This window comes from Talpa europaea (assembly GCF_964194135.1).
Source record: "Talpa europaea genome assembly, chromosome: 4".
Taxonomy (NCBI): Eukaryota; Metazoa; Chordata; class Mammalia; order Eulipotyphla; family Talpidae; genus Talpa; species Talpa europaea.
The window spans coordinates 54,119,380-54,146,674 of NC_140070.1; the positions used below are offsets into that span (position 1 = coordinate 54,119,380).

Genomic DNA, 27,295 nt, shown 5'->3' on the forward strand with positions numbered 1-27,295 from the left:
TATTTGATTATCAGCTATACTAAGCACTGGCAGGGGGAGTTGTGTTTCAAGGAGAGAAACCAACCAGGAACATAAACCAACATAACCTGCTAAGAACCAACTTCCTTAAATTACTCAGAAGGGCTATGGAGAATTTAACAAGATACCAGAACCTTCAAGAAGTAGTTACAAGCAAAGATGGACTGCTTTTAATGTGGTGGCAATTGACATTGTCCATAAAAGCTCAAGATTGAGCAAGACAAGATATCTGTTCATAGAGAGCAAAGCTGTAGAAAAACAAATCAATAGCCTCAAAAACCCCTCCTTTCCACATCTCCATCTTGCAATTAATCCTTAGAAAGTTTGGATTTGCAGTACTGCTCAATCTTGTCTTGTTTTTTTTTTTTTTTTTTTTTTGCTTCCCCTGCAATCTTCAATTGACTCTCCTTCTTTCTTAATTTTTAAAAATCTTCCACTCTATTCCTCTAATTTGTTTTCCTTTCCTTCCTACCATGAATTTCCTGTATTTCTCTTGCTTCCTCTTCCCCTCTCATGTTTCTCGCTCCTTTATCTTATTCTTCGAATTTCTTTCCCCTGTTCTTAATTTTTCCTCTCCAACTGATCTGTTGTGGTTTTAATCAAGGCTTAGGTGCTTTAAAATTACCCAGTGACTGGCATTTTCTCCCTGAAAGGAGAGGGATTTGAGACTGTGAAAAACTAACTACAATGACCCAACACATTCAATTTTCAGCGCAATGCTTTCCTTTCTTCTCAGGTGCTTTTGCTTAGGATTAGAGATGGACCACTTACTGCAACTCACAATGGCAAAGCCCTTCAGGCCTGACTTCTCAGCCCTGTGAATCACACTGCAAGGTATATCTAAGCCACTATGTTTACACTGATTGCTAGAATTTTTAAATTGCCCTTCACTGGGAAAATCTTACTCAAATCTGCCTGGAACACAAAGTCGCATTATTTTATAATGTGGCAACCAGACTCATTCTTTTCCTTGGCCACTCATTTCCTTTCCCCCCACACCCAACACACACACACACACATACACAAACACACACACTTAGTTTTTGCAATGTGAAACAAAAGCGCATGGATGATTTCTGGGACAAGGGTGATGGAACTTTGTCTGGGTCACCTTGGCCAGCGTGACCACAAATAAGATCTTTACAGAGGGAAGAACAGTAAAAATAAATAAATAAAAGAGATGGGCCCTTCAGGCCTATATGATTTTATCATATGATTTTTTTTAAATATTAAGCTGCCATGAATATAGCAAATTTATTCGACTCACTTTAGCTCTTTGTAACACTTAGAATCTACAGTTTTTAATTTCTTAAAATCATTCTTTTCGGTAAGTTTGGCTGTGAACTCACTTTACCTTTCTGTGTTTCTTGATGAGCAACCGCACACACCTCAATGATTAAGGGCTCGAAGTTAATCTCTGTCCTGCAGCGGGATCTGGGAATGCATCATTATCAAAGGATATTTGTGGTCAAAGCCATACCATATTCTGAAGAGCCATGCACTCTCTACTCTTGTCTTGCTTTTGTCCATGTTATTTGCTTCCTGGGGAAAGACAATAGAAAAAGGCACTGGATAAATAATCAACATGAATTATTGATCGATAATACCAAAATTAATACATAAAATATATTAATATATTTTCAATATAAAAATACAAGTCAAATCAAATTAAATTTAACCACACCAGAGAAAAACTTTCTAGATTAAAGGCATTTCTATAGTAAAGCAGCTGCCAAACAAATTATCTCGTAGGTCTTACCCTGTGGATGAGAGTCTTGTTCCATAATTCAATATTTACCTTTCTTAATAATCCCTACTTTATTAAGTAGCTAGGGAATGTGACTTTTTGACATCAATAAAAAAATAATGTTTCTGTTAGATCACTGTCATGGGAATGTGGCAGTTTACTTCTGTCCAATTTGGGTGATATTTATTTATAATTTACCAAAAGGTCAAGACTAAAGGTATGATGAATGTCTAATAATTGTTAAATGAATTTTCATTCATTCTCTGTTGGATAGGTGGCTATTGAGGCTCTGGTTAATGTTTGATAGCTTCCTGCTTTGATTCTTCAGAGTTTTAAAACAGATATTCCTGGTAGGAAGCCTGTAATAATTGAATGTGCTTGTCTCATTTCTTTTTTCAAAAGGACCACAGTGGGAAGGAGAATTGGAAAGGAATTAAGAAGGACAAAAGAGAAAGTGTTTGATGAGTGTTCATGTGAGAGAGGAGAATGAAAATGTGAGAAAAAGAAAGAAGGTGAAAAATTTTTGTGAACTTCAGAGACAGCACAGATAATGAATCCTCCACTTTGGGCAAAAGGAGATCCAGGAGCATTATTACTTATTTTGTATATCTCTTTTTGCATATTAAGAAAGGAGAATTCCAGACTTTAATCAGTTATAATTATCTCCATCATTAAAAGCATTTATACTTAATGTGCATTTCATTGCTTTGTTTGGGCCCACGGTTTCCATCCCAAATTGTATGCCAGCCCAGTGATAATGTGAACGTTTGGAGGAGATGATGCCACACACAGACATGGCAATCCACTGGCTGCTCCCCATTAATCCTTGGATGAACCTGAGCTGATTTGCTTTTACTTTATTTACTTTTTGGCTCATTCCCAGCTGATTTCATTGGTGATTAATGATAAATAGCTGAACACAAAGGTCTACATCCTACTCTGTGAAAAAAGTGTACCAGCAGATGCTGCAGTGCCATCCCTCCAAATGAGTTGGGAATACAAGAAAATAAAATGTGGTCCATTTCTAGGCAGCCATTTATCTTTAAAATGTCCAAAATGTTTGAAACAGATATACACAGTAAGATTAGAAGCCCAAACTGGCAGCCCTTCTTATTGGTTGGATTAAGATCTTGCATGGTTTCCCAGTGTTCCCAAACAGTCGTCTGCCATTGGTCTACAATGATATTGATGGGAATTCTGTGCCAATCATTCAGGAGAGAATGGCTTTGACAGTATTAAATAGATTTATTATGTACATGACATCTCATAGTCTTTCATTTATATATGAGTATTGTAATTCTTCAAGGGGAAAGTGTTTCTCAAACTGATGTGGCCATAGAATTCATTCCCCAATCCCAAGCCCCATGGTGGGCCCTCTATGATCTGTTTGTGGACACTAGAGCTCCACAGATCTGTTTTCTGATAGACCTGGAGTGCCATGCATTGTTAGAGCTTGATTTATTTTTCATATTCCCTTATAAAGGAAACCAGGTATCTAGTTCAATTTCTACTCTTGCCTACACCTTTTTTTTAGTTGTTTCTGTCCCAACAAAGATGTCAGATTTGCAAATACTGTTGCATGCAGTGTTTTCTTTACTATTTTGCAAGAAGCACAGTCTATTGAGCTTTAGCCATCTAAGTAAAACATTTCATCCTAAATTTTGAAAATTTCTAGGCCAAAAATGGGGATTTCTCTCTTCCCTCCCCACCAGGCCTATGCCCCTTTTTCTTTTCTTTAACTGCAACAAAGATTTACATAATCGTGTCCATCATCATGCATAGGCAATTAATTCCTAGACAGGGTGCTAGTCATATTATCCTGTCATTAATTCTTCAGTTATTATTTTCCAGTTTTCACAAAAACCCACCAAGCTAGGTTGCATTACACATACTTTATAGGTGAGAAGGGAAGTTTAGAGAAGGGAAGAGATAAGCTCAAAGTTACACAGCTAGCAAGCAACAGAACAGGATTTGATTCCAAAGATAATATTACATAATTATGTAATACATAATATTACATAATTCCAAAGATAATATTTCACTCAATCATTACATTTTGGGAAGCAATGAACTATGTTGGTAGAGTATGGGTAGTTTAGGGGCAGGTATGGTATGGGAACAACCCCTGAAGGGGGAGATCTGATATCTCTATAACACAACCCATGTTGTAAACCAGTTACCTTAAAAAAAAAAAAAGGAAAGAAAATTTGGGAAGCACAGACATTGTATAGCTGGCTACTTGGGCTGTAGTATCCTTGTCTGTTAAATAAATCAAAGAAACTGAACTGGCTGGTGTCTGAGGTTCTAATCATATGGAAAATGCTATATTTTTATTATTGACAACAACAATAACCTCTTGAGCATATATCATGTGTCAGGCAATATTTCAAGTTGCTTTTCATATATTAACTCTTAATTCCTATAACCATTTGATGAGGCATGTTCTATTATTACTCCTATTTTAAAAATGATGAAGTTGAGGCAACTGGTGCACGGAAATCTTCCCAAGCACACTTGGAGCCCCTCAGCAGCCACGATTCCTTTCTGCTTGGGACTTTGGGATACAAGTGGGCAGAAATCTAGGACAAAGGAGTAACTGAACAGAAAGGAGATGTCAGGACCCTGGGGGTGCTCATGAGCTGAGATAGACCAACCACATATACTCTATAACAGAATCAAAATACATGGTTCTCCTCAGCTGGGTGAACTGTGGATGGCTTAAAAAGTGCCCCTATTCCAAATAAGCCATCAGTGTAAAAAAATAATAACAGTACAACACACAACAAAGCAAAAACAGACAATTATAAATCAAAGACATATAGGAGGGGAGGAGTGGGGAGAGGGATCAGAGGGAGGCATGGAGGCGCACAGGGGACTGAGGTGATGCATGGGTGCATTGGTGAAGGAAACTCTATGGGGACTACACCTGAGGGGGAAGCAAACATTGTTTAAAAATGAACTATGATGTAAAAAATTAATTAAAAAATAATAATTTTTTTAAAGTACCCTTATTGAAACCTAGTGTCACTACTAGGAATTTCTTTAGACTCTGAATTACTGGTTTCAAGGGCTTCCCGAGGTCTTATATATTCTCCCTTCCTTTCTTTCCCTTTTCCCTTTGCCTTTATTTTATTATTATTTTTTTTCTCTGAAGGACTACATCAGAACTCACCAGCACTCCTGAAAGAGCTTATCCTCGGTTTCTGGCAAACCTTTCAGGGATATTTCTTGTGTCATCTGATAAGAACTACACACATTAGACGACATTTTAGAATATGTAATATTTTGGCCCATGTAATCTTTATTTTACTTGGGATACTGAGATACTACTTAGTTCACTACTTTGTAGAGAAATAAACTGGGTTCCAATTAAAATAAAACATGGAACATGTTTTCCCACATGAGGGAAATACCACTGATGACAAAGCATTGACTTTTCTGCTGATCCTAGATAAAAATTTCAGTGTGTATCTGAAATATCTGTTGGCCCAGTTTTGGATCCATTCATTTATTTCTCTGAAGTTATTGATGACTTAATAACTTGGTTATGAAAGGCCATCAATAAATGAGTAGAAATAAATGAGTTAGTCTACTGTGTGCTCTGCTTGTTCAGTGCGGGTTGAAGATAAATGTGTAGGGGAAGGCCAGCCTTTGCAGTCACCCTGGAACAGGGAAGTCATCATCCTCCCTCAGATGACAAAGCAGTAAAAAGGGCAAGCCCTTTGGGGTAGGTGGCAGATATGCCGAAGACAGCAAGTAGAATCAATTAACTTGGATTATTTTGAAGCAGAGATTGGCTCACAACCCAAAGACAATGGATGTGAACAGTCATCAAAATAGAACCTGAAACTTAGTGATATTTTATCACTAGCAATATTTCTTCTCTTCTCAAACCTTTTATCTAAGAGGGGAAGATGTGTACATTTTGGAGCGAGCACTTGATCTAGAAACTGAAAACCCAGATTTGAGTTCTGACTCTCTATCACTTAGTAATAACAGTACTCTTACCAACTGAGTCTCTTATTTCACAGCTTTAAATGGGAACTAGAGATTCAAAAGTATTAAGTCTCAGCTACTTTTGCCCTTGATACTTATAAGAACCAGTTCCTGGATGCTTCATTATCCTCTTTTTCTGGGAAAATGTAAAAATTATTGGGACATTTGATTTCTTTCTTTTCCTTCCTTAAATAAGGGACTAAACCAGAGGTTGGAAAGTTACTGAGCACAATAAAGAGTGAGTAGTTGTTCAATGACCCTTCAACTTTAGCACCATCCCGGAGGGGGAAAAATAAGAAAATTATGACAGCATTCTTTTTGTTTTAAATGTTTATTTATACCCCTGAGAGAAAACATAGCCTCTGGCCAGAAATCTCTGAAAACCAGACACTGAAGCAAGAAGGGATTGTTTGTTCTATTAACTTTAATGAAAAAGAACTAAGCAAATGTAAATACATTCCTCTATTAATATTTAAATGTGGGCACTTTGCTAAGTAAACTGCATGAACTCTGCTATGGGATAATCTTATGGGATTGCTCCTCATTTCAGGAGGATTCAATGGATTAAGAGAGACAGATTTTTCCTTTCTATTTCTCAAGATTTCATATTCAATATTAATGTCAGTGGAAGTTGCACAGAATAATAACAAAGATAAATGATTTTCAAAACAAATCTGTAGAGCTCTTTATGGGTTTCAGAATAGTTTTAGGTAGTACACATGAATACAGTGTTAGAGCAGTACTTCCATTCTACTTTCTCCCCTCAATTTGAAATGTATTTGTACAAGAATTTTAAGTTTATTGCCTTCATTTTCTTATTACCACGGAGGTGAAAGATTCTGTAACCTACAGAGAAAGACTTGGATTCTGTAAAGAAACATAATATAATTGAAGGTTAATAATTTTTTCCAAAATGTACATTTTAAAGGTAAATTATTAATTCTTAACCTCCAAATAGAAAGTAGCTTATACAAATATTCTCACCTTTCCCATGCCATGATAAATTCATAAATGTTGCCAAGATAGCCTAGTTAGAAAATTCATGTTTATAGAGAAAAACATGAAGGTGACAACTAGTCAAAGATGGTTAAGACTGTTAAGAGGACATGCAGATGTCACTGATTTATTACCAGATAGGCTCAAATCATGCCTTGAAGGCAAAGAAAAGACCTGGTTCAAATAACTTTGTGTAGTAGATAATTCAGGATAAAATAATTCAGGTAACTATAACATAATATGTGGTAATTTAAAAAAAAACATACATCCACAAATTCTTGGATGCTTCCTTCTGTAAAAGATGAAGTCTAATTTCCTTTCCTACTGAGTGTGGGTTGTATTTAGTGACTCATTTTAAATCAACAGGAGGGGGCAGAAGTGTCATATCCAAGATTAGATCTTAAAAAGGCATTGTGACTTCCTCTTCCTGTCTCTCTTAGACTATTTGCTCTCAAGGAACTCAGTTGTCCTATTTTGAGGATATTCACACAAATTTATGAAGAGATCCATCTAGTGAAGCACTGAATTTGCCTGCCAATAGCCAGCAAGGAGCTGAGATGTTCTCCCCACAGAGAAATGAATCCTCCAGCTCCAGTCAAGCCTTCAGATGACTGTACTCTGGTTGACATTCTGCCTGCAACTTCCTGAGTGGCCCTGAATCATAAACACTCAAGTATGTTTCTTTCAAATTCCTGACCTATAGAAACTATGAAATAATACATGTTTCCTGTTTTAAGCCACTAATTTTTGCACCACATTGTTATATTAAAATAGAATGCTAATATAACTATATCTTGAGATCATAAGTTCTATATGTGAAAGACCTTGGAGTGGGAGTTGAGACAAGATAATAAAATGATGAGACAAAGCTCTTTATAGTGCACAAAGCATATTCATAAAAGTAACATATTTGTGGTATAAACAACATATTTCTTTCCTTAAGAGTATATCAAAAATTAGCTTAGATCAGCATGCCATGTTACAAATTGAAAAGTGAATACAAATACATAAAATGATGGATCAATTTACAGGCAGAAGGAAGTTCATACCATATCACTGTACTTGCTTCATAATAGCAGCAGGTGTCTGCTTCTTAAATAACATTTAATTTATATCATAATTTAGTAAGTGTGCTAACTCTTACACACACACCCACACCCACACACACCATAATGGAAAAGGCATCTTATATATGCTAAGATTTAGGTATCAGATAACAAACTGAAAAGGACTGTGATCCTTGAAAGAAGGGAACTAATAAGGTGAGTTTTTTATCCTCCTCGATTTTCTGTTCTCCTCGATTTTTTGAGATCCTTTCTCAATTGTAGTGTAAAGAGGTAAGGTACAAGCAGGCAGCAGCAGTCTCACTGAATTGAGAAACTAAAGAATGAAGTTTGTGTATTGCTGAAGTGGCTGGAATTTTAAGGCAGTGTATCACAGAGGAAGGAACTTGGTAGAGAGGGTTACCCAATTATCTGTATAGATAATTCTTTCAGGTCCTTGGATAAAGATTGACTTGTGCAAGTGAGATGAGGTTCACATGGTCTGTAGAAAGCTATTGTAAAGTTGAAAAATAAATGGAAAGCTTAAGTGCACACAGTACCAAGTAATATTGAAGCTTGACCCAGTCAAAATAACTTTTGATTTGAGACCCCAGAAAAAGCACATTTTTGGGGGTAAGGACAATTTCCTAAATAAAGACCATTCTCTAAAATTGAGAGTAAAATTAGTCTAAGCTAGTATTAAACCAAGACTATTAATATTTTAACTGTGACTGAGTAAAATCCCACATTCTTTATATAATAATAACATAATACAGATTTCATATATTGTAATGTCCAGCATAGGTTGAAAAACTCTTAGACATAGCAGAAATGGAAAATATGAGATACACGCAAAAAAAAAAGTCAATATATTGAAACTGATCTTAATATGACTCAGTGTTGGAATTAATAAAGACTTCAAAACAGTTATTAAAAATATATTGGAGAATTTAAAGAAAAAGGTGGATGCAGTGAGAGCTCAGATAGGGTTTCAGAAAAGTAAAATATAAAAAAAAAGCACAAAATGAGAATTGTAGAACTGAAAAGTATACTATGCAGAATGAAAAATTCACTGGATTATCTTAAGGACAAATTGGACACTTCACAGAAAGTTGCAGAAGGACAAAAAAAAAAGATCTAATTTGTAGAAAATAGAGAAAACATAATTTAGAATAATGCCTAAATCAGAATAACATATATGACTGGAGGGCTATATAGAGAGTAATGGAAACATGACTAACAAAAAAATAAAAAGTTTGATGATAAAGCATACATTGTATAAAAATGAAGAATGATATAAAAAAGATATGAAATAATAAGAAAAAGTTAGAAAAAATGATAGTTGAATATTTCTCAAATTTGATAAGAAATATCAACCTAATGATCCAAAAAAACTTAACGAGCCTAAATAAGGATAAATACAAAGGAAAAAAACTTCACATATAAGTGTCAAAATGTTGAAAATAATAGAGAGAGAAAATCTTAAAAGGAACCCCAGAAAAATGATACATTATGTTCAGGGAAATTAAAAAAAAAAGGAGTATGCTTACTTTTGAACATAAACAATGGAGACCAGAAAACAATAGAACTCCATTTTCAAAGTGTAGAAAGAAAACAATTTTCAACCCAGAATTCTACATCCAGTGAAAGATTTTAAAATACATGAACCCATATCTGGCAGAAATAAAGACAGAAATAGGGAAATACACAGTTATAGTCGCCAATTTTATCACTAACTGACAAACTAAGTGGACAAATTCAACTTGACATAACTGACACTTTTTGAAAAGTACACCAATTACATTCTGCTATAGTTTGGAGTATTTTCAAATAGTTGCAAGTATATACTTTTTTCTTTTAAATTACACATACAATATTCATCAAGATAGATTTATTAGAACCAGAAAATATGACTCAGTATTTTTCAGAAGTTTGAAATCTTATAGATTACAGAAGGTTCAAACTCTCTGCCTTGGCTCAAATGAGCTATGTAATATATTAATTGCATTACAACTTCCAATTTTTCATTCCTCCTCATATCCATGGACTTTGCTATGTTACTTTGCAGTGTTTTCACAAGAGTTGCCTATTTACACATATTTTATGAAATGGCTGTGTAATTATTTTTGTCAATAGAATGTAGCAGAAGTGCCAGTGTATCAGTTATGAAGTAAGATCTGAAGAAATTTTGCATAGTTTTGCTTATATTCTTTTTTTTTTTTTACAAGAACTGGGGGACAGGCCAGATGTGTGGGAAGGTGAATGGATTCACCAGAGACAGAGCAGGGAACAGAACAGGCAGACTGACTGAAATACACTGCTGAGGGGAGCAGCGGGTAAGACAGGAGAGGTCTGCTGTACCATGCAGGTATCTCCCTGGCCCCCTGGGATCGAACCCATGTTGCAGAGGCTGCAGACAGCTCCACTGTGCTGTGCTTACCTGCCTGCGTCACCAGGGAAGCCCTATTCTTGTTCTATTTCATTTCCAGAAGAAAGCCATCCCCAGTGTAGCTCACGGATTCCAGCATGAAGATAAGAATCAAGTGGAACATGGCTCAGTAATTCAAGTCATCCCAACTGAAGCTATGCTAGATCAGCAAATGACCATCCAATCCCTGCCATGTGCACAAGCCTGGCTAAGATCAACAGTTGTCTAGCCAATTTGTTGCCCATCACAGTTACATGAACAAGTCCAAGCCAAAGCAGCTTAACCCCACAGATGTGTGAGACAATAAATGTTTATTTTTGTATGTTTTTGAGATTTTGTGGCTGTTGTTATATATTATTAATGTGGCAATAGATAACTGATACAATCTGGCTCTTGCCTAGGTCTCTAACAGATTAATATCCTATCCCATCCTCCATCAGTTACTCACATATAAGTGTCAAAATGTTGAAAAAATATAGAGAGAAAATCTTGAACAGTAGGAGGCTATACTGGCCTCCTTGCTATTTCTTACATGGGCTGGGCATGTTCCTGCCTCAGGACCTTTGTCTTGTCTATAAAGTTTTTCCCTTAGACATGTGAAAGAACAAGACTTTTAGATTGGTAACTGTTTCAAGTCTTCTGGGCATAAGTAACAGAAAATAATACAGTTAGGCCTCCTCCTAATGAAAGGCAATAGAGCTTGCTATACTATAGAAAGGATGATATATTGTAGTAGGGAAAATTCTTCCTAGACACTGGACACAGGTCACTGGGCATGGGGATGGGAAGGATTCCACATTGAGATAATCAAAGTAGATGGTGAGGAATATGCTCTAGCCTCTTAAAATGAGAAATATGCTTGAGATTATTGGTAGAAATCAGAAGTTATGTTAGCAAGGAGCAATAAGAGAAAGTGATATTCAAACATCAACTTAAGCAGAAGAAAGTAGACAATATTTATAGATTGGATAATTACCCTCGGAGGGGGTAGTATGAGGGGAGAGTGAGGATGAAATAGCTTTTGGCTTAGAATTGAGTTAGCACATCACTGGCTTGTTCTTTGGGAAAGTCACTTTAGTTATTTTAAATTCATTTTCATCATCAAAAGTGTGTCTTGATTAGGCAAAAATGTGATTATATTCATGGTACCTAATGTTCACTAATTGTAGCACCTAGTTGTAGCTGATGTCTTCTTCTACTTCCTAACCCGCATTATTATTTCTACTTTCTGGAACATGTAATTGTAGTATGTGCAGGTAAGAGAAACATTGGGTTGTGGGAAAAGTCACGACGTATTTTTTCTATGTTTTTCAAGCAGAAAGGCATCATGACTTTTCTGACAACCCAATATATGAAATTTAGTCCCAAACAGTAAAAAGTTAGTGGGGAGAGGATGTGTTTTTGGATGTATATGCCATAAGTAAGTATAACCAAAGTTAATTCAATGTTGTTCAAGGGTAAATGTATATTTGCTCTGAAATACTCATTTTATTTTTTTCAAAATACTATTAGCTATAATGTAACATAAAAACCCTCATCTGGGTCAGATCAATTTTAGAGTCTAGCATTCCATTTCTGAAATATTTGTAGGGGTGTAGCATGGAACTTACAATCCATTAAACAAACTCTAACAGCATTAAGGGCAAGTATGGGAAAATGTTGGTAATTATTAAATCTAGGGAATATATTTGTTGGAATCATTATTATGTTTTCCATAAGTTTATTAAAATATTCAAAAAGAGTCACAAGGAAAATGTTCACTAATGTTCACTAATGTTCACTAATTGTAGCACCTAGTTGTAGCTGATGTCTTCCTCTACTTCCTAACCCACATTATTATTTCTATTTTCTGGAACATGTAATTGTAGTATGTGCAGGTAAGAGAAACACTGGGTTGTCGGAAAAGTCATCACATTTTTTTTTCCATGTTTTTCAAGCAGAAAAGCATCATGAATTTTTTGACAACCCAATATATGAAATTTAGTCCCAAACAGTAAAAAGTTAGGTGAGGAGAGGGTATTTTCACAGGCTCCATTGCCTAAGGAACAGACCTAGCTGCAGGACTGAGCTAGTGGGGGGGCCAGTGCACTGGGATTGGGGCCAGCTGGCGACCTTCCAAAGCAGATCAAAGCCCCCTCCTAGCCATGGTGGGCACTAATGAATAGTGAGTGAGGTCTGGTGGTGGCTGTTTTTAAAAACTATTTTCATCTCACCTGGGTCAACTGATTCATTTTCCTTCAAGAAAAACTTTTATCTAAAGTTTGTACTTCACCTTTTTGCTTTAAAAGAGACAAAATTCATCAAAGAATATTCTTCATCTTCCTCTAATGCCCTAATCCTTCACAATAGCATGTAATTCTTGGTAAGATTACCTCCCAGCCTAACTCCTTCTTTTTACAACATAAATGTATTTATTTTACTTCATTCACACTATTTTCAATGCAGTGATAACTCTTACTGGAGATACTTAAAGCAGTAGGAAGTACTTTTTGGTAAAGAAATAAGGTACAATATAGCCCAGTGACAACTATGTTGTTATTTGGATTTGGGGCAAGATTTTTATCTTTTTGAGTCTCACTTCCCCTATTTGTAATATTTGAATGACAGTATTTTCTTCTGCAAGTTGCTGTGACAATCGAGTGGAATTGTATTTATGAAAACTGCCTAACAATTTAGTTAAACCCATATCATTTTATGGAGGATAAAGAGTACTTACACATATATCTAAATAGTAAAATTTTTAAAGAATTCTAAAATTTAGTAAAGAAAAATTAATAGTAGCAGAAAGTAAAACCCAGAAGGATTAACAAGAATCGTGAATGAGAAGATCATAAGATTGCATATACCTGCTGTAATCAACTACAGGTCAATTTTCTGGTAGCCAAAAGGAGAAATACATGAAATGATCAGTAATCTGCCATCTTATGACAATTATACCAGATTATTACATTCTCCTCAAACAGTACAAGACTCTCAGGTCACTATATTTTAAAAGAAATATCTTACTTTGGGTTTTCTGGAGAGGACACAAAAAGAGTTATCTAAATATAAAGTAGCCTCATCGTTTACATTGTCCCTACTAAACTTCTGATACTTAACATTGGTAATTTTTTTTAAAGAAGTGTTCTGAAGTGTCCTTACTCATGATCCTCATTGTCAATGTGTTTCTACTTGCTCCTTTTCCCAAACCTACTTACATTTCTAACTCTTGTAGCTCTAGGTGACCAGGAGTAATAAATATCATTAATGCAGAAGACCACATATTTTTATTCTTCCAAAATGCACTGTTCAGCTTTTAAGAGTATTCTAGGTCATGGTTTTCAGGGAGTTGGCAAGTAAGTCTTTCCTCATCTTACTCATATGCTTCATATTTTATAGACACTTCATTGTCTCCCTTCTTAGTCCTGATCTTTCTGCTGGAGAAATCCTAATCCTTTTAATCTCCCTCTGCTCAGTTATTGAAGTTGCCCTTCTTGGCCTTCTCAGCTCTACTCTGACTTTCTTGAGTTGCAGTGACCAGAACTGATCTACCCAGGTTACACATAAGATTAAGTGACAACCAAAAAGAATTTCAATGAATTGTCTCCTGACAGCATACATAAAATTGGAAGTTAACAATAAGAAAGCATATAGAGAAGCAAGCAGTGTTAAAAAATAAATTTTTTAGGGCCTCCCTCGTGGCGCAAGGGGTTGAGACACAACCTATGAAGCTGACTGCAGCCGCTGCAGCACAAGTTTGATCCCCGGCCAGGGAGCAACCCACATGGTGCAGCAGACCTCTCCTGACTCGCCCGCTGCTCCCCTCAGCGGTGTATATCAGTCATTCCGCCTGTTCTGTTCCCCACTCTGTCTCTGGTGAATCCTCACCCTCCACACCTCTGGCCTGTACCCCCATTCTTGTATGCATAAATAAATAAATCTTTAAAAAATAAATTTTTTAGAAAAGATGAAAATTAATAGTAATCATCATAACACTTGTCAGGATAGAGATGGGAAAAAATAAATTTTTTAAAAAACTTCCATTACTTTCCATGGAAAGTACTTCCATTACTTTCAAGTTCCAACTCTTCAAGTTTTTTCCTTTATCAAATGTAGAATTATCAATAAAATAATAAATTCAAACTCCACCACGGCCAATGATCTGGCCCTTCTCTCTCTCTCTCTCCCATTTCATCTTCATCAGCTCCCACCTTGCTCAGTCAGCTAGCCCTGCAGTGGGAGGGTCACTTTCTTGAAGCTTGTGGGGGGCACCACAATCCACTGTGACTCCAGGGCCTCCAAGCTTACATTACCCTTTGGGTGGACAAGATCCCACTTAGTTTTATGGAACATTCACACATCTGATCAAACACCACTTCCTCATAGAGATTGGCCTCACCAGCTGATAACCTCTACTCTGTTCTCCATCCTCTTACCTGCCTTATTGTTATTGTTCCTGAACTTAGAATATGTAGTTGTTGACATTTTCCTTATCTGTGTCCCCAGTGGGACATATAAGCATTGTAGGGCAGTATAAGCATTGTAGGGCAAAGAATTTGAATTGGTTTACTGAAGGATTACTGAATCCTTCTCACACCAAATTAGTGCCTGCTGTGGGTGGGTGCCAATAATTACCTGCTGTATAAACCAATGCCTGGATGAATGAAAGGATGCATGCAGGCCAACCAGTAGAAATTCTGGAATCAAATTGCCTGGATTCGAATTCTACCTGTGACTACTATATGTCTTTGGGAAAATTATTTAATTTCTCTGTACACAATTTGCTAAAATGTATACTAGATACTAATAACAGTATCTAAGACAAATGAGTCATCTTGGAAATTAGAGTGAATACTGATTAGTACTGTCAAGAACAATGGTTGGTACTCAAAAAATATTGGGCTGATCCAGATAAAATAGCAAAAAGAAAAAAAGAGACACAGAAGTGGCAGTCCTTCTTCAGTAGCAGGACTTTTCTGTTAAAGGATTAAAGTGGGTGTGGAGGTAGGATGTCAGCAACTCTGCAATGGCCTACTTCCAAGTACATGGATTCAATTACAAGGAACACTTCATATGGGAGGGTGTCTGCAAGCTATTTATTTACTTATTTTTACATCGCTGTTCATTTTTGTACAATGTTTGATTTCTCCTTTCCGGTGTTGTCTCCATAAAATTCCCACCACTGAGACACCCGTGAACCATTACCATAGACTCTGTGTTTTTCCCTTCTGTTTTGATCCTCCCCACTCCCGCTTGAAAGCTTTTTAAAAACATATACATATATATATATATATATATTTGAGAAGTATAATATATATATATATATATTTGAGAAGTATAAAATGCACAACTTCAATTCTTGTCGTTTCTCAAAGTATCACATTTGCAATAGTATAAGTATTGAAGTTTTAATACCTACACTTGAAACATGTTTTCTAAAGCTTCTGGATCTGGTTACAAGTAAGAGTGTGATATCATTCACACTCTAAAGGTGTTACAAGGCAAAAAGAAAAATTGTGACATTGCCAGTTAGTCACAACTACAACTTTATTTTTTTCAAAGAAAGAAATTGCTTGAAAATATGCATATAGCACTGCATATGTTTATTTATGCTTTTAAGAGTATATAATCAGTAATTGCTGTAACTGTACAACTTTTAGCTTTTGGTAAAGAAGAATAATGCCTTTTTTTTAATAGTTGTCTAGTGCACAGATGACTCTATTTGATAATGCAAACCCAGTTTAGTAAGTACAAACCAAGTGAAAACACACAATCTGCCTAAGAATTAGGGTTGTGTTTTCTATTCTGAAATAGCAACTGATGCTGACGATAAGCAAAGAAGTGTCCAATGAAAACAGAGAGCTCATTGACCCACAGCTTGGAAAGTACCAAAAATGCCACTGAAGGCAAGTGGCAGCTTTGTGGACTCTGTGGTTTTTCACTTCCTACTAGAATCCTGTTGTTCTTGTACTTACACTAAAAATAACAATCATTTCAAAGTGTGGAGAAAATCTGAAATGTATCTGCTCAAACAATGAGGATCATGAGTAAGGACACTTCAGAACACTTCTTTAAAAAAAATTACCAATGTTAAGTATCAGAAGTTTAGTAGGGACAATGTAAACAATGAGGCTACTTTATATTTAGATAACTCTTTTTGTGTCCTCTCCAGAAAACCCAAAGTAAGATATTTCTTTTAAAATATAGTGACCTGAGAGTCTTGTACTGTTTGAGGAGAATGTAATAATCTGGTATAATTGTCATAAGATGGCAGATTACTGATCATTTCATGTATTTCTCCTTTTGGCTACCAGAAAATTGACCTGTAGTTGATTACAGCAGGTATATGCAATCTTATGATCTTCTCATTCACGATTCTTGTTAATCCTTCTGGGTTTTACTTTCTGCTACTATTAATTTTTCTTTACTAAATTTTAGAATTCTTTAAAAATTTTACTATTTAGATATATGTGTAAGTACTCTTTATCCTCCATAAAATGATATGGGTTTAACTAAATTGTTAGGCAGTTTTCATAAATACAATTCCACTCGATTGTCACAGCAACTTGCAGAAGAAAATACTGTCATTCAAATATTACAAATAGGGGAAGTGAGACTCAAAAAGATAAAAATCTTGCCCCAAATCCAAATAACAACATAGTTGTCACTGGGCTATATTGTACCTTATTTCTTTACCAAAAAGTACTTCCTACTGCTTTAAGTATCTCCAGTAAGAGTTATCACTGCATTGAAAATAGTGTGAATGAAGTAAAATAAATACATTTATGTTGTAAAAAGAAGGAGTTAGGCTGGGAGGTAATCTTACCAAGAATTACATGCTATTGTGAAGGATTAGGGCATTAGAGGAAGATGAAGAATATTCTTTGATGAATTTTGTCTCTTTTAAAGCAAAAAGGTGAAGTACAAACTTTAGATAAAAGTTTTTCTTGAAGGAAAATGAATCAGTTGACCCAGGTGAGATGAAAATAGTTTTTAAAAACAGCCACCACCAGACCTCACTCACTATTCATTAGTGCCCACCATGGCTAGGAGGGGGCTTTGATCTGCTTTGGAAGGTAGCCAGCTGGCCCCAATCCCAGTGCACTGCCCCCCCCCCCCCCCCCCCCCGCTAGCGCAGTCCTGCAGCTAGGTCTGTTCCTTGGGCAATGGAGCCTGTGAAAATAGCACCAGACTGGCTGTGGAACACAGCTGACAAGAAAATTCAAAGTCCATGTGAGCTAGAATTGTCACCAACTTAATTTTCAGCGTTTTTTGCAGAGCTCAGGATCCTCCCATCTTTCTGTCTCTGTAACCAGGAAAGTCAAAGCATCTGGCCTGGTGGCACTAACAAGCTGTGCTTCATTAATGGCAGTATAGGAAAAAAACACATAATAAAAAAGAGACAGATCCTCTTTTAATGCAGGTTCGATTATAACACAATTCATTAAGTACTATCACTTATTTATCATGGTATCCTCCTAGCATGTCATCTACCAGCAATTTCAGCAAATGGTATAACATTTCCACACAATTGTTTAAGTACTGAGTTAAACATGACTAATGCAAAATTGCCAAGACAGATTCCATTTTGATGTGAGGTTCCAGTCCAGAATTTGAGAATATACTTTTACTCGAGGGAACAGATAATGGTTGCTCAGCTAAGTCAGGATTGAATCATCTAGACAGTTTTACTGTGCTTCTGCAAATCTTTCATATTTCTGCACTCCTAGGCCTGATTAATGAGAAACCACACTGGAGAAACAGGTCCATTTGTTTTGTGTCTAACATGCATTGGACATGCATTGAGTAAACTTCACCGAGATTACCTAGCTAGTTAGCAGGTCTCTGCGCAAGGAGTCAAATCCAATTGCCTTGATTCCAAGAGCCATACTCTCGATCCTATTGTGTAGAGCTTCTAGACTTCTTGTTGCCACAGAAAGCGTGCAAGTGCATGCAGTTCTAAGTGCTCTAAAACTCATGCAAAGATTACTGACATTCTGAATTCCCATATATTTTGTAGTCATTTCCTTTGTTTTATCTGTGGAGGCAGCCTCATTTAGAGACCCTTGGCTAGCTACATGCTGGATAAGGATGGAACATTCCATAGAAGAAAACACCTCAAATTTTTCTGTGCATTGTTTTTTTGACTTGCCTGGTGTGAGGAGGGCTCCACCTTCAGATCTTCCTCTAGGTCCACACCAACCCTGTTAAAGGAAACGGAAAAGTGGTAAGGGTCTTGCTGTGGATGACCAGACGTTCTTGTGTGGCAGATCTTGTGAACCGCACACAATCAGAATCAGAGGGAAGCTTTGCCAGAAAACCAGCCAAGCTCCTCCTGAATCAAAAAACATCAAATAGACTTCTGGCAAAATGAGAACTTGCACAACTGGGCAGCAGCACCTCTGGCCAGACGGCGCACTGGTAGCTGCTTCTCACCACTGGCTTTCCCGCAAAAGCAAGGACTTAAGAACCTGGGACAAGAGCTCTCAGGAAAAAGACTTCCACAGATTTCAAAACAGGGATCCTGGAAGGAAAGCTGCTTGCTACCCAGGACTCACTGACCTAACTACTTTGGGGATGTAGGGCCTGGGCTGCAGCAGGCCCCCAAGATGGAGAAAGCTCATCCTTTGTCCAGATGCTCATGAAGGAGTGGAGGACCCAGGTTTATGGGGCTTAAGGTTTAGACAACTGGGAAACTCTCTTTAAGAAATTAAAGCAAAAATACAAATAGAAAATTAGATATGAAAGTGACTCCTTAGAAAATAAATGACAACATATACATACATTGAAAATCTGGCACATGTGATGAAAAATTTAAAATTCAGAAAATACATGTAATATTCTCATTAACTAACTGCCTGGCACAGCTCTAAAATAAATATTTCCTTTGTCAATTTCGCCTGCATACTTCGATATTCTCTTTATATGATGAGTTTGGATTAGAGAGAATAGGAGGATAGCATAGTCTTTCCTCTAGCAAAGTTCATCAGATTATTGATGGTTGGGAGAGTTGGGGGCATTACAACACGCCTTCTCTGCAGACACGCTAGCTCGTGTGCAGCCCTGTTGCAGGTTAATGCTCTGCAAACACGAGATTCCTGGTAAACCACCTTTAATGCAGTTCTCATGAACAATGCTGCATGGCTGGATACTTTCCTGAATTTCCATTTTGATGGGGCATCAATGAGATTGGAATCTTCCACTCTGAATTTTACACACCTCCTGAGTAAAAGAATTATCCACATACTAATTTCTGGCTTACTGCATTTAAGACCTTGTTTTTCCTCCATTACCCAGACTTTCTGATGCCAGGCACACAGGACGTGTTCATCTTCCGTTCAGCCCTGTGGGCCCATGGCTCTTTCCCGTGAGGCACTCCCACTCCAGGATGCCTGACAGTTATTTGCCCTTGCACAGAATTGACTGTAACCACACAAACGTGTCCCACCAAATGCATTCCCAGTTCAGCTTCCCATAAGTCTAGTCCCTCCAAATGCCCACAACCACATCAGGGCCATGTGAATAGAGAAACATGATAGAGGGGAAGCTGTCATGGATAGAAGCAGCAGTAGAGCCCTACTATAGTTAAAATATATTCACTTTGCAAATCTTGTGAAAATAGAGGATCATGGGAACACCAAGCTGGGGCTTTTCCCAGGGTCTTGAAAGGACCAGAGGAAGTCAGGGGCCCTGGTGTTTTACTTCCTCCATTGCAGAGGGCGGGCCTTGGCTGTGGGTGGTGGTTGGGGCCAGTGAGGAGGCTGTTTGGGGAGGGATAGTTCAGGGCTCAGAAGCCCCAGTAAGCACCAGCAGAAGTTTAGAGCCACAATTCCCAGAACTTTAGGGTTTTTTCTTCAATGCCTGTCTCTATAAACACTTTTGCAGTTCTGTCCTCTAGGTGGGGGAAGGGAAGCCAGGGTAGAGCTGCCTGTCAGGCAGATATGTTAGCCTGTGAAGGGGAAGCAGCAACTGTGGAGAGATCGCTGGTTTAAAATACCTCTGATTCTTCAAAAGCTAGTGTCCTCTGGGCTTGAGTAGCCCCTTCTCTCTAAGCCAGGGGGTGAAATGAGTAGCTATTTCTTGTATGTTGAACTTTTGGCTTTCAGATAATTGGGAAGGGCCTGTAGAGGGGACTAACCTTTGATTCTCTTAGAGTAGAAAAGCCTATTTGATCTGTTTCATTGAAGTTGGAGGGAGGAAAAGGGGGTCAGGGCGAGAGGAGGAGGGAGGAGGAAAGAGAAAAAGAGAGAGAGAGGAAGGAGGTGGAGAGCAAGAGAGAAGTGGCTGATGGGGTGAGAAGACTGGGAAGGGAAGGGAGATCCAGCGGGAGGAGGTGGGAGGGGAGAGTGGAGAAGAAAAAACAGAGGGGTGTTAAGGTCCCCGACTGACAGGGTCCAGGCCGTGACCTTGGGGTGCTTTTGACCTGAATTCAGCCCCATGTGCATAGTGGGGCCCAAGTATGTAGGTGAGGACCCTTGGTGGATCTGAGCTCTCTGCCCGATGCTCAGAGCCCCTTAGGAGGCTTTCTGACTGGGAAAGCGCAGATGCCCCTCTCCCAGGGCTACCTCATGCATTGAATGAGGGTCCCAAAGGTTTGCTGCTGCACTGATCTTCTTCTGCTTCCCTGTCTAGAAAACTAGGGACAATAGAAATCAAATGTCACCAAATACCCAGTGTGTCTAGCTGGTGCAGTTCTGAAGTTCTCCACTAAAATTTCAGCCTACCTCCCCAGCAACAATCAAAGCAGGCATTTCTGATTTCAATTATTCTGGCAGCCAGATGGAGATGAGGACTGAATTCCTCAGTTTTATGTGGGCCTCAGTGAAAGTATCTTGGAGGCCTGAGAGTCTTGGCTACAAGACAAACCTCCTCCCTCCTCCCACTTTCTGGGAGGTCATGCTCCTGGGGTCAGGCGTGTTCCTTTGCTAGCATCCTAAACATTTCAAGTATTGTGTGTAAAAGAAACTCTGTTTAAGTAATTTCTCTCCTGGAAATAAAACTGGTCAATAAAACAGACCTGTTCCCCTGAGTGTGGTTTGGCAGGTTTAATTAGAAAAATCTAAAACAATTTGTTATAATTTAAGTTCTATGATAGATACTTTCTTTCACTTGTGATTTTAGCTCCTTTTGATAGAAATCTTGCTAAAATATATTACCTGACTTCTCGCCTCCCTAAACAGTGTGATGGGGATACTCAGACCTTTATTGGCAATCTCAGTATCACCACTGGCCTCATAAAGTCAAACACTTGCTGTGTTATAATGATTTCTGAGAAGTGTCTGAATCTTTTCAGGCCCACATTAAATGGTCCCCGACTACTATTCATTTTCTTTTTAAAATCCTTGTATCTGCCAATCGAATGCCTTTATTTTCTGCCTGCAACAATATGTTAGCCTATTACCCTTATGCACCTCACCCTTTTAATTCACTTGGCACTGATAAACTGATAGTCAAATTTAATAGATTTTTTTCTTTTCAAGTTTTTAGCACACAAAGACTCAATAAAATAATAAAATCCAAATATTATCAAAAAGCTTACAATAACATGCAGTTGTTTCCTGCCTCACCCCTGAACACCCCAGACCAAGTCACTGTTGCCTCTGAAGGCAATTTTCTGCTTTTTCTCAATTTGAATCATAGACTGATATCAGCATGCATGGTGCATTCACGCAGGATCCCCAGGGTTAAGAAAACTTGGCAGCTGCTTCTGTATCTCTTACTTTGCTGTTCATGAAAGCAAGTCTGAGTGTGAAAGTGACATTCATTAGCGTTAACCTTGTATCTACTAGCTTTTATGCATAAAAGATAATTTATATATGGGTTCTTAAAGGCTTATTAGAGGTTAGGGATGACCAGAGATTATTATAAAAAAGGCATGATGTCACCCCAGTTTATGGCGCCACATGTGCATGCAGCAGCTCCTCAGGTGAGATCACAGGTATATGGGTTGAAGTCCAAGCCCCTTACATGATATCCAGGTTCTTTAACATTTTTTCTGCAGCGTCAACTGCTACCCTTCCTGCTCATCACAGGGTTCCAGGGCTGGTAACTGGCCCCGAACTTTGGTCATTTGTTCTGAACCTCAGTGCCCAATACAATCCCTGAGCTCTGACTATGCCCGATCTATCAGTGTCTCTCCAGGAGACTGAGCCCTCTCTCTCCGAACTCTACCAGGTGGTGTGAGTCATGCTTCCTGCACTGGACAGCTGTCAGGCTCTGTCTTCTTGAGCTTCCCACCATGCCCCTTCCCTCCTGATCATCGGTATCAACCATCTTGTTTCCCTGACTGGTATCATATACCCATCACATGTTTTTACTGACTTGGATTGCAAGTAGGCACATTTTTACCTCTGTCTATGCTCCCAGAAAGAACCAGTTTGGCGACACCTGTGATGGCCCTGCTCTGGCTAGGGTGACCCTGCAGCCTGTGTCAGTTCTAGCGGTGCAGGCTAGCCCATGCTCTGTACGATATGCCATGTTGGGATGAACAACCACGCAGCACAAGAACATTTCGGCAAATACAGAGAAATGAAGAACCAGGATTAAAAAAACGGAATCCCAGGACTCAGGACTACCTTGGAGTTGTTGAGAGGTCAGGAAAACCCAGTTGATAAAAAAACTTGGCACTGGTATGTGACCCGTATCACTCAGTGTTCCTCAGTTTCCTTATTAGCATAACAGGACATTAACAGAACCTGTGTCCCAGGGTGAGGATCAAGAAATGTTTGAGGTTATTGTCAATGTTATTATTTTTATGAACATCATTCCTTTTAAAAAATCAGTAGGATCACTGTTTGGGAGAAAATTTTTGCACACAATACTAATGATAAAGGACTGATGACAAAAATCTACAAAAGGCTGATGAGTCTCAACAAAAACAAAGTAAACAACCCAGTCAAAAAATGGGCAGAAGAGCTAAAAAGAAATTTCTCCAAAGAGGAAATGCAAATGACCAACAGGCATATGAAAAAATGTTCAACATCACTTGTAATCAGGGAAATGCAAATCAAAACCACAATGAGATACCATCTTACACCAGTGGGAAAAACAACAGATGTTGGCTAGAATGTGGAGAAAAAGAAACTCTACCACATCACTATTGGGAGTGCAAACTGGCCCAACCACTATGGAAAGCTATGTGGAGGTTCCTCAATCTGCTAAAAATAGAACTTCCCTATGATCCTAGATATCTACGGAAAGGACACAGAAACATTAATCCAAAAGGACACCTGCACCCCTATGTTTATAGGAGCACTATTTACAACAGGTAAGCTATAGAAACAACCTAAATGCCCCAAAATAGAGGTTAGAATATGTGGCACATATACACAATTGAATATTACTCAGCAATCAAAAAGGATAAACTCATGACAATTGCAGCAACATGGATAGCACTGGAAGGGATTACGCTTAGTGAAATAAGCCAAAAAGAAAAATAAAAATACCGGATAGTCTCACTTATAGCAGGAATGTAGAGGATCCAAATAAGGGATCAGGAAAAAAATAATTATAATAAAGTAAAAGTCAAAATCAACAAGCAACTATAAACCAGAGACACACTACCAAGGGGAGAAGGGAGTAGGATCAAAACAAGGGTGGGAAGAGCACAAGGGACCATGGTGATAGTTCATGGGTGAATGGGTGGTGGGAATTTTACAGGGACCATAACCAAGATGAAAATGCATACATAGTACAAAAATAAAAAATAATGTAAAAAATATATAAAGTAATTAAGAAAGCAACTTATAAAAAAATCAGTGGGATCAGAATTCAGTCCTTCCATATTCACTCCTTGCCGGTTTCAGGGACAAACCCTCCTAGTTCCTGGTTCTGCAGTGGGTGACTCTTGAACATACAGGAGAAGCTCCAGTGGAGCTATAAGGAGTAGCCAGCGTGCAGCAGTGACTTCCAGTTTCAGAAGGCTGCATCACTTCTATTTCAGGAGGGCCACACTTCCCAGGCTGGATTTATTTATAATTTGCTGGTAAGCTTGTGGGGTGAGAGGGCAACAAACAAGTAAGGTGTCTGAAGAGCAAAGGGAGCAGAGGGAAAGAGTAGAACTGAACAGAAGGAGAAGGAGGGTGAAGAGAAAATAGCATAGTACTCAGAAAGAGGAGCAAGTGGGGGACCAATCACTACAATGGTGCAGATAGTCTTAAGAAGGGAAGTCATTGGGGTGAGGTGGGTTTGGGTGGGGGGGGATGAGCAACCTGATAGTCACTGAATATTTCTAAACGTATATATGAATAAGTGTAAAAACATAGAGAATTGAAGAACCAGTAAAGATTAAAAAGTAACTGAGAATGCTAGGTAAAATTTTAAATGATGCTGTGATTTCTTGGTGCACCTTTTTAATTTTAAGCAAGCCTGTCTGGTGCAGGTATTTAAATGGAAGCTTTGCTCCTATTCCCAGGTGTGTCCTTCAGCATCCCACTCCAGTTTTATCATTTACAGAAAGAACTCAGCTCCATTTTCAGAGCAGAAGACAACTCTGCACCACAATGCTCTGCTCTTTCTGCCATGCCTTCATTCTTTGGTGTGTTATATTGACATTAAAATCTCCAGGAGCTCCCATATCTACCAGCCAAATAGAATACTCCAGGTTGGCTAAATTACTAACAAAAGGCTCACTTTTGGTATTAAAGCCAACAAAATCCATTCTGATCCCTATTACTTAGCACCTTTGGAAAGGTCATGAACTATTACTAGGGCTAAGTCTTATTGTTTGAATTCCAATAGTCTAAGGTATGACTTTGGTTCTTTTTTTTCTTTTTCATTTTTTTCTTTTAACATTTATCATTTTTTTACATTTTTTTAGAGAAGATTTTCTTCCTCCCACCCCCTCAGATTGAGTCCCCATAGAATCTCCTTCCCCAAGGCACCCATGCACACATTGCTGGTGGGAGTGCAAACTGGTCCAACTATTGTGGAAAGCTGTCTGGAGGTTCCTCAGTCTACTAAAAATGGAGCTACCATATAATCTGGCAATTCCACTCCTAGGGATCTACCCAAAAGACACAAAAATAGTGATTCAAAAGAGCACCTGTACACCTGTTTTTATTGCAGCACTATTTACAATAGGTAAAACCTGGAAACAACCCAAATGCCCAAAAATAGATGACTGGATCAAGAAGATGATCAAGAAGATGTATATATACACCATGGAATATTATTCAGCAATCAAAAAAGATAAACTCATATCATTTGCAGCAACATGGATGGAGCTAGAGGGAATGATGCTCAGTGAAATAAGCCAGAAGGAAAAAGAAAAATACCGGATGGTTTCACTTATAACAGGAATAGAGGGGAACCAAATAAGACATCAGTGTAAAAAAATAATAATAACAGTACAGAACACAACAAAGCAAAAACAGACAATTATAAATCAGAGACATGCTGCAGGGGAGGAGGAGGGAGAGGGTTGAGAGGGAGGGAGAGAGGCGCACAGGGGACTGTGGTTCTTTTGAGTGCCCTGTTCACAGGGCCTGGGTAATGGGGAGGAGATCAGTATTTCTTCAATGCACTGTATGTAATGGCTGAGTAAAAAATGACACCTTCAGTAAAGGAAGAGCGACGGGGTATTGAGGGCATAAATTCAGCAGGACAATGCGGGAGTCTGGAAAACACCCTCCAAGGTCTGGAGACTACTGTGTCCCATGAGAATGTCACAGAGGGGCTGCCCCACCCTCACCCCATATGATTTGAATAAATATAAGTGGAGCTTGTGTAGGACTGAAATTAATCTAATACAATTCACCATTAGAGTATTTTAAGTTTTCTTTGGGGAAGTAAGAAAATAAACTAAAGTAAGTGGGAAAATTCACTATGGCTCATTTTGTTATTTCACTATGTGGCTCAGTGGTTAATGAAGAGTTGGGACCCGCAGCCAGGCTGCAAGGGCTCAAACCTCATTTCCATCATTTATTACATTTGTAACTGGGACAAATTACTTAACTTCTCTAACACTCAGTTTTCTCAACTATAAATGTGGCTAAGTATATATATGTGATATGGGTTAATCTAAGGATGAAATGAGCAAATACCTATTAAGAGTGCTAAATGTTCACAATGTGTGAAACATTGGCTGATGCTCTTATTGTTATGGGTGTTATTAGTATTGGGGAGAAATTGATGTATCCTAAATTGAATGATAAATACAATATTGGTCAAAGCCAAGAGTAGATACGCTATAAATGATGATGTTAGGATATAAAGGTCAGTAACAGAATTCTTGCCAATAACAACCTAAGACATTGGATGCAAAGAACTATAATAATGATGAGATAAACATTAAACACAAAGTCATGAGAACACACAAGAGCTCAACCAAGATGGGCTATAGAGGGGTTGGGTAGATATCACAGAGGAGCTGGGTATTGAAAATTAATTTGGTGTTAAGTACTTGACATTAAGCTTCTTCATTGTAGTGCAAGTGCCTGACATTAAGCTTTTGATTGCTGAGGCATCCATCTCAAAAGACATCTATCTTGAATAAACATTGCCAGCTGTATGACACAGCTATTAGCAAAACAACCTGGTAAGGAATTAGGCTGCTCCTAGCCATATTATCTTGTAGAGAGTCCTGGGTAATGTTAGATAACTGCCCATTTTAGTGACCTTGCTCTTCCCTTGCTGTTCCCTAAACTCCCTGTCACTGATACTCTAATCACTAAGGAGTGAGCCCTCAGAAACCTAGACACTCCATTTTAGGACCCTAATAATGATAGGTCCAGGATCTCTAGCTCTCTATCCACAACCTAGCTATGTGGCCTTGAGTATGCTAAGTATCCTTCAGGACCTGTGTGAAGTAAAGCTTGTTCCTCAGAGTTCCTTGATGTTTTTTTTGCTAAAGTGCATCTTGTGATTATAACACAATCCACAAGGGCAGCTGTTGCAGTGGAAATGTTTGTGAAGGCTGCTGGAGGAATTCAAATGCCTCAGGCATTCCTGGCCAGTAGCAGTACCATCAATAGCCTCAAACCCACACAACTATGAGGAAATGTTTGGTGGTAGCTAAAAAGGAGATGAGGGGCATATATTACAGTCTAAGGATGCAACATGGGCAAAGACATAGAACTCTATTTAAAA

The 27,295-nt window shown here is 38.2% G+C and overlaps 1 protein-coding gene across 1 annotated transcript in view; it reads right to left on the bottom strand.

Annotated features, from left to right (window-relative positions):
• The window catches only part of SLC9A9 (solute carrier family 9 member A9), a gene marked incomplete at both ends in the record, with an annotated part of 608,321 nt that overhangs the window by 95,504 nt on the left and 485,522 nt on the right, over positions 1–27,295 (bottom strand). The window contains 2 exons of the mRNA XM_084232807.1: positions 1,481–1,560; positions 18,360–18,411. Coding sequence (XP_084088933.1) covers positions 1,481–1,560; positions 18,360–18,411 — 132 coding nt within the window. The remainder of the gene's footprint in view (positions 1–1,480; positions 1,561–18,359; positions 18,412–27,295) is intronic.